Source organism: Pseudonaja textilis, chromosome 4 (assembly GCF_049901715.1).
Source record: "Pseudonaja textilis isolate UNSWEBS1 chromosome 4, rPseTex1.2, whole genome shotgun sequence".
NCBI lineage: Eukaryota > Metazoa > Chordata > Lepidosauria > Squamata > Elapidae > Pseudonaja > Pseudonaja textilis.
Window position 1 is genome coordinate 56,795,309 of NC_141993.1, and position 8,844 is coordinate 56,804,152.

Consider the following 8,844-nt stretch of genomic DNA (forward strand, 5'->3'; position numbering starts at 1 on the left):
TTATCCTGTTCCGGCCTGTGCCCTTTCTCTTTAGCCACGCCAACAGAGAGGAAATGAACTTAAAATGGGGTTGCGAACTGCTATCCCGTTTGTCAATCCCTGGAGTGAAAACAGAAATTTTTCACAACGGACTTGATTATAAACCAAAGCGTGCTACCTTGAAGGGGTTTTTTTTTCCAATGAAAAGAATTAAGATTTTGAAAGTGAAGCTTTATTTGTTATGGTTATCTTGCAGAAATGGTTTGAAAAGATGTCGTCCATTCAATTACTCGCTTGGTTTATTGGAGCCGGCCAATCTCGCGCAGGGTTGTTGTGGGGATAAGTGAGGGAATGCCACGTACTCCGCCTTCAGCACCCGAAGCAGAGGTTTGGCGTACCTAAGCATGACTAAAAATCCTCGGAAATATATCCAAATGAGTTAGGGACGTTCTCTCGTTAAATTAAAATGCTGCGTACGAGAGTCTTCCGCGATCGCTTCTTCCTTCATTTAGGAATTTTTAAAAATGATTTCTAAAACCTATCTCGAAGCAGGTGCTTCCACCTATCTCCTTACAAATTAATTTGGACGGTCTGTTTACACTGACATTTTCTACAAGGTAGCCTCCAAAAGGCTTGGCGGTTAATAAATGCTGTAGGTTAAGAGATTAAAAAGCGAGCCTAGAGAAGAACCGACGAAGCACCGGGCGTTCAGCTTCCCTGCTCGCACTTTTAATTAACTCGCAGTTCTTGGTGCTCAGAAGGAAATTCAGGGTTTTTTTCCCCCCCTCTTCTAGGTCTTGGTACTTCTCCAGGACCTCGTGTAAAGAAAATGTTCGCGCGCTTCCGGTTTCACCTTCCTATTTGATTACCATGGCGACTGTAGGGCCGTTCTGCGCGCCGGAGGGATCATTTCTATGACTCAAACGCGGGAAGTTGCAAGGTCGGTGTCTCCAGACGCCCGCTTCGGATAAAAAAGGCGGGTTTTTCAATGGCGGGCCGTCGAGGTGCTTTGATTGTCCTGGAGGGAGTTGACCGAGCAGGCAAAAGCACACAGAGCCGAAAGCTCGTGGAGGCCCTCCGGGCAGGGGGGCACCAGGCCGAACTTCTCAGATTTCCCGGTAAGTGGAATGCAGACCTCGGAGTGGATACACAGTGCAGGAATGTCATAGAATGTCGCAGAGCAGACTGAAACTCGGTACAGCCCTTCAGAACCAGACAAGCATGCTTTAGATGACATTATGGAATTTATATTTATGGATCAACTGGTAGAAGAAAGAAATGGTAACACTAAAAGGGTTTTGCGATTGTTCTATTGCTAGGGTAAGTGTTGTACACCATCTATGGTTTATTATAATCTGATTAATCTATATTAATCTTTAAACTCTTTCTATTGGAACACTTGGAACACGCATTTTCAGCAGCTGGTTCTGTACAGAATATGCTTACATTTAATCGTTTTCCGCCTACTAGTGAGTTATTAAACAATGTTTCCTTTATTTCCACTGCAGATTATTTGGTACAGTGGTGCCTTGTTGCTCATTGATAATTGGTTCCAGGAGGCTGATGAATACAAAAAATGATGAGTACCAAATTTTCTCCATAAAGAATAATGCAATGAATCACAAGGCAGCCATCACTGACACAAATTTTAACTTGTGCATTGAGTACCAAACAAACAATACTAGGACAAAATTTTCATGTCAGAATCTGTTGATTACAAAATTTGATAAGTTTCAAAGTTGAGTATCAAGACACCATTGTATATACAATATTTAAATACTCCATTAAGATCTTGTTTGCATGTTCACTTGGATTATGGCACTAAAGAGGAAAACGGCACATACAGTTTTATTTCTTACACTTCAAGACATGAAGTGTAATTAACTAACATGCAGACTTAGTCATAGCTTTTGTATGTACCATATTTAATAGTACTTTAATTGCATATTGAAGTCATGCCATACTTTCAACTGAATTTTGAGAGAAATGAAAATTATCAGAGAAAGCAGTTGCACTTTATCAAATGCATATTTAATGCACATGCTATATGTTTAAAAAGAAAGAATTTGCAGACACTGAAGAAATGTGTTATATTTCATTTTTCCTCTTTGTTTATTACAGAAAGATCAACAGAAACTGGACAGCTAATAAGTTCTTACTTGGAAAAGAAAAACAACTTGGAGGATCACACAGTGCATCTACTGTTTTCTGCTAATCGTTGGGAGCAAGTGTAAGACAAATTTTTGTCTAGTACTAGGGGGTCCGAATATTTCCCATTAAATCCAATTTGATTTCACATTTTACTTCGGGAAAATTATGAATGTATGACTTTCAAATATTGTGTTAGGCTGCAATCCTATGGTCTATAGAATGTTCCAAGATCCAAAATATTTTTAGATGCCCTTCTCAGGTTGAAGAGGCAGCTCTTATTTCAAAGAAGGAAATCGGGCATAAAGCCTCTTCTCCCAAGAACATTCGAAATATCAGTAGTTTGTTTTGTTTTTTTCAGAAAAAGATGAAAGGCAGGTTGGAGTTTGATTATTATTAACTACTTGTTACTATAAACTAGATGTAATTAAATTACTAGATATAAGCAGAATTATTTCAAGAGGTTAAGCATTATTTCTGGGAAGATAAAGCAGATTATTTCTGCTTATTTCTACCCTAAAAAGTTCTCTAACAGCACAGATAGGATTGTTCTGTGCATATTTCCTGAAAAGGATGGGAAAGGTAACCAGGGAACAAAATCAGGAAAAGAATACTATCTCTTGTCAAGATTCAGAAATTTCAGTGTTATGGTATAGAAATACTGGTAACATATTTGAAATAAAGAAATGTTCTAGAATAACAATGCAACAGGTGCAAACTATATTTAACACACGTTTAAATTATACTGTACCAAAAGTTCGATTTTACTGTACCAAAAAGTAGATTTTACAACCCATTTAAACCTGGCACAGATATGGTACAGAATGGCATAATAATGTTAGAGAAGAGAACGAAATTAACTTTGAATTATAACACATAGGCCATAAGATTGCAACTCTGGTGCAGTATTATATAAACCTATTATATAAACACCCCCAAAAATGTACTGAAATTCTTGTAAAGACTCATTATTATTTTTTTTGTGTCTTTGATATATTTTGACACCTGGAGACTACCTGGACTAGTCTTTGCAGTTTTCTTGGCAAGTGTTTTTTTAAGTGGTTTGCCATTGCCTCCTTCCTAAGACTGACAGAGAATGGCACAGGATTACCCAGCTGGTGTCATGCCTAGGGTGGGTCTAGAATTCATGGTCTCTCAATTTCTAGTCATAAAACTGCATCAAATTCAGAGGTGGTATTCAGCAGGTTCTGACCAGTTCTGGAGAATTGGTAGCAGAAATTTTGAGTAGTTTGGAGAACCGGCAAATACCACCTCTGACTGGAGATTTAAAGTATCCTTCCCTTGCCACACCCACCAAGCCACGCCCACAGAACTGGTAGTAAAAAAATTTGAATCCCACAACTGATTAAATTGACTTTCAAAAACAATATAGTTTTTAAACTGTTAGTAGCAAAATGAAGGCACTGAAAACTGATATTAGCAAAACACATTTTACTGTCCTTAAAGAGCTGTCCAAGTGCCAGTGATTATGCCTTTAAAAATTGTCCAATGAATTAATAAAAACTAATTATAATTGGTTATAATTTTGATGTAGCCCAATTTGTTTAGTATATTATCTCCATTATATTAAAAGATGTTACGAAACAATGCAGTCTTAAAGTAATTATATAAAGTAGAAGTACTGAAATCTCCCATTTTGCACCATTACTTGCTTCTGGAGTTCTTCCCTAAGATGTGTGAACATTGCCCTTCCCCTGCATACTAAATGAATAGTCAGGGAATGCTATTGCTGTAACTTAATGTATTTTTATTTTTGGTAAATAACATGCCATTCTCTTGTTCAGGCCATCTATTAAAGAAAAATTAAGCCAAGGTATCACTCTAATAGTGGACAGATATGCCTTTTCTGGAGCAGCCTTTACAGGTGCAAAAGAAGTGAGTAAATCAGAAATGCACTAGCCTAGCATTGTATCATTTTTTTATTTTACCCTTTCTAGCAGCAGTCTCTGGAAATCAAATGGTTTATGTCAATTTTCTGCTTGCTGATTAGATTTTTTATAGATTTTGCAGTGTTGCAAAGTTTTGTTAGTGTAAAGGCTTTGGCAGGAAATCCATTTTAACTTTAAGGGGGGACGGACCCAGCTTTCAGGGAGAAGGGACGTGCGAGCAGGTAGATCTGCAAAACACGGACCCTTATCCCTGTTCTGCAGGACTCTATGGAATCTAAAGGAAGCTCGGAGGGCTTCCAAAGGAGAGGGGTCTCCGAAGACAAGCTACGGATGGTGGTCTGTGGTGGAAATCGGGGTAAAGCAGGGACGAGCGAACGGTGAAGAGGACGACCAACAATGGCCGTCCATGAGCGCTGACAGCTGGTCATACAAGCGGTGAATTAGTGGAACGAAGGTACAGTTAAACTACCAAAAGCAACAACCTGAAAGCGAATCAGAAATTAATTTAAGAGGAGGCGTAACACAATAATATTGAAAAATAACTTGGCTATCGGAGTTGGCTCTAGTTGAGGAGGTGCCAGAGCGGCAAGACGCATGGTGAACAGAACGATTGGAAGATTACTGTAAAGCTAAACGAGAGACGGGGTGAAGAAATAATTGGCTGCTTAAACTTTAAGTTTGGTTCCGGGATCGGAACACACGATTGGGAGAAAATAACCTTTTGGACATAACATTGATAGCGGAGTCTTTTTTTGGATGGACGCTATGAAAGTAAGATTGATTTGGACACTAAAACTAGAAAGATGACTGGTGGAAGCGGTGATCGTTAACGGTGGACTGGAGGTTTACCTTTGCTTACTTTTCCTTGTTGGATCCTAGATTGAGATTTTGGAGGGACTTAAAAAGAAAAAAGATTTCCCTAAGAAAATGGATGCAGGCTGGAGAGTGACACAGTGAATCTAAAGAAGACAGAGACACCATATCGCGAAAGAGACACCTACTGGTAACAGGGAGATGAAAAAAAAAGGGACTGGACAGAAGATACACAATGACTCTTTGCAACAAAGTTAAAGAGAGAGCGGCTGTTAGAGTACTGGATCTTTTTTTTCCCTCTTTCTCTTTGTTACAGTGTGAAGACATCTTAGGAAAGGACTCAGAGTGATAAATCTTATTGGTGGCTTCCTTAATAATCATATATTTGAAATTGAATTCTTTAGTTATCCTTTTCTCTCTCTGTCCCCACTCCCTTCCCTTTCCTTCTTCCCTTCCCTGTTTTTGTTTTCTTTTTTTTCTTTTTTTTCTTTGATGACAATATACTGATATACCTAAAAAAAAATGTTAAGCGGTTTAAGAGATTTGAAAAACTGATACACTTAAATATTTGTTAATGGACTTTCCAATATGGGTTTAATATTATTACAAAGTATTATTGTTATAAAGTATATATTATATAGAAATTTTGAAAGTACTTACTTAATAAATTTATAATCCTGATTAAGATATTATAGTATTACTGTTAATATTAACGTATTATAGATTTAAAGGAAACTAAATAGAGAGATCTGATAATTTAAAGTTACTGTAGATTATTATAGAAATTGATTACTGGAGGACGATAACAGGAGAATTATAGTGATACTGTGCTATTAAGAGGAAAGAAATAAGAGGGAGAGAGGGAGGGTGAAGTGTGGGGGAGGTGGAGGGATTGGGGAAGAGGGAAAAAAAGTAGGAGTGATGGATTAAAAATAATACAGTGACAAGATTGTTTAATATGTCAAGCACCTCAAACGTATCTAGGATTGGTACAGTTAGGAAAATACCCACACAAGCGATGACTACAACAGCTACGGCAAGCCCTTCCACACAGAGGGCTATTGATGAAATGCTTCCAAAAGAAAGATCAAACACTATAAAAGACCTACAAAGTTTAATGATGAATATGCAAGAGATGATGCTTAAAAATCATGAGGATATGACAAATGAGATAGGGGTGGTGAGATCAGAATTAAAGGAAAAGATACAAAAGATAGATGAAAAATTTGAAGCTTTTCAACAAGAGGTTAGGAAAAATCAAGAAAAAATGTAGAAATTGAGACAAAGATGGGTAAAGAAGAAAAAAGGGTAGATGACTTAACGGATAAACTAGAAAAAACTAACAAGGAATTAGAGACAAAGGTCATCTTTTTGGAAGTAGAAAAGGCAGCCCATTACCTAAGATTTCAAAATGTGAAGGAAGAAAAAGGAGAAAATTTATTAGAAGTGATGGCTCACATACTGGCAAAGATATTAGGGACAGATGAGGAGGAGATATTCACAGAGACAGACAAACTCTATAGCATTCAAACAAATTATGCAAGGAAGTTTAACCTCCCAAGAAAAGTCCATATCAGATTAGTCAAAAAATCCATGCGAGACAAAATTTTACATAAGACAAGAGATGAACCACTTGAATATGTGGGTAAACAACTGTCTTAAAGCAAATTCCAAAGAGGGTAAGAGATCTAAGCAGGCCATACCATTTTCTAACATCAAAATTAATAAAATATAATGTAAATTTTAGATGGGTAACATGGCAGGAAAAGAGATTTAGGCTGGATACCCTTGAAAAAGCGGAAGACTTTGATCAACATCTCATTAGGGCTACTATTCTCAAAAGTCATAGTTGAGTATCTAAATATTATGGGAATTTTAGTAGAATAAACAATATCCTTGGGGAAGGATAGTAGTTTGTAGCATACCTGTTAAAGTTCTTATATTCAAATATTTGTACAAGATATAAACCGAAAAGATACAAATGCTACAACAATGTGTATCTGTTGAGAACTGAAATTATGGACAATAGTGAACAAATAGAACTATAATTTATCTTCCTATAATCTTTGTTTACTTTTAACTATTTACTACAGCTCTTAATTCTCTCTGAACAGAACTTCTCTTTGGAATGGTGTAAGCAACCAGATGTGGGGCTTCCAAAGCCAGATTTGATACTTTTTCTTCAATTGAGCACATCGGAAGCAGCCAAACGGGGAGAATTTGGAAACGAACGCTACGAGAATACGTCTTTTCAGGAGAAAGTTCTACAGTGCTTTTACCATTTGATAAAAGATAAATCTTTAAACTGGAAGGTAAGAAATTAAATATTAAAAAAATAGAATTAGCTGGTAATACTTGCAGTTAACTCTATTGTTTGTTTTAACTTTATGACCATAAGATGGAATGAATCATTTATCTCTAGCTGAAAAGCTGAATTTAGGGCATTCATTCAATGACACCTTTTTCTTCATTGACTAATAAATGTTTCATTCATTCATGTATGTTTTGTTTTTCTAATATAGTTGATTGATGCTTCAAAGAGTATAGAAGATTTGCACAAAGAAATTAAATCCTTTGCAGAAGAGGCTATGCAAGAAGCTCAGCACAAGCCTGTCGGAGAACTGTGGAAATGAAATTTACTTAACTTCTAAAAGACAGGGCTTATATAATCACATTCTGAACTATTTGCATTCACATATTTGGTGAACCAGTGTTTCTGTATCTATATTTGAGAGGCCATGCAGGTTTCATTTGCTAATCTTTACTATTTATTAGTTCCATTCCTCTACAGACTGGAGTTTTAGAAGAGTGAAGCTTCTCCTTTCGTTAGAAAGCAATTTTGCTGGGACTCACATCTGGAAAAAAAATGCATGAATAGAGTAATATCTTCTATATTCCTTGTAGATAAGACTCGATATGTTCAATACTATAGTTTTTCTATAAAGATATAGAATAAAATCGTGTGTATGAGTGCATTAACTTTTTCTCATTATAGTAAGGTTTTAATGTGTGTGTAATATTCCATTTATAATATGTAGAGTAAGTAAATCAATAAAATATTTCCTGCATGTTTGGCTAATGACATTTAATAACTTGAGGTATCAACAATATGAATGGGTGTGGGTGTGTGGGGGGGTGTAGATTCTAAAGGAAGTTTGATGCCACTGATGTAACAGCTTAAAATAGTGTCTGTATGTATAGAGGCTGCTAATAATTCTCCAAACTGACAAAGACTGTCTCAAGCATTGTATGAAGACAACCAGGTTAGTCTTTGGAAGACAAAAATCTGGTAGCATCATTTTAAATTAACATTTTATTCTATTGTATATTGAATTAGAGCAAAATAATAAACTTACTTTATCCCAAATGATAAAACTTTTGTCAGGAATATCTATTGGAAGAGTTTGAAATAGATCAATTTTGGGAATAATATCTTAATTGCTGATATATGGCCTAAAATAATTTATGTTCCACCTTTTTATATTCTTATTTTATTCCAAGCAAAGCCATAATTATTATTGAACAACTTATTTAAAATTTTTAATATGTTAATTCTTATATTTGTGTTTTCTTACATTTTCTGTGATTGATTTTATATTCAAATGGAATTTCTAAAATGGATATAATTTTTCCTTACGTGAATATGAGTGCGATACTATTATAGTTTTAAAATTGTTTTAAAATTGTTAGATTTAAGTAAATGCTTGGTTTTTTTTATTAAACAGGCAGGATTATAATAATTAGCGATTAGTTTCAATAATTTCCCCCTCTATTTTAATTCCTTGAATTTTATTATTCACACATAATGCAACCAAACAGATGCTGAATATAGATTGAAGCAATAGTAATTTGTAAATTATCTAACTCTTTAATAAACACAAATCCCCCCCAAAATTATCTTTAAAACTGCCCTATAAGCTTCTTGTGGCATAACGGTTGAAGTGAGATAACCTAATTAGAGGTAGTCCTCGAGTTACACTCACAATTGAGCCCA

The 8,844-nt window shown here is 35.7% G+C and overlaps 1 protein-coding gene across 1 annotated transcript; it reads left to right on the top strand.

The window, feature by feature from the left end:
* Positions 1-773: 773 nt before the first annotated feature.
* Positions 774-7,918, top strand: DTYMK (deoxythymidylate kinase). The gene is made up of 5 exons (XM_026701442.2): positions 774-1,097; positions 2,101-2,209; positions 3,933-4,023; positions 6,965-7,162; positions 7,373-7,918. Exons 1-5 carry the CDS (start codon positions 968-970, stop codon positions 7,481-7,483), a joined length of 639 nt encoding a protein of 212 aa, XP_026557227.1. The 5' UTR covers positions 774-967; the 3' UTR covers positions 7,484-7,918.
* The last annotated feature ends 926 nt before the right edge of the window (positions 7,919-8,844 follow it).

Bases quoted from the DNA above. Each gene is read 5' to 3' on its own strand.
- DTYMK (XM_026701442.2), top strand. From the start codon at position 968: ATGGCGGGCCGTCGAGGTGCTTTGATTGTCCTGGAGGGAGTTGACCGA. The intron at 2,210-3,932 runs GTAAGACAAATT...TCTCTTGTTCAG, and splicing joins GCTAATCGTTGGGAGCAAGT to GCCATCTATTAAAGAAAAAT. The intron at 7,163-7,372 runs GTAAGAAATTAA...TTTCTAATATAG, and splicing joins ATAAATCTTTAAACTGGAAG to TTGATTGATGCTTCAAAGAG.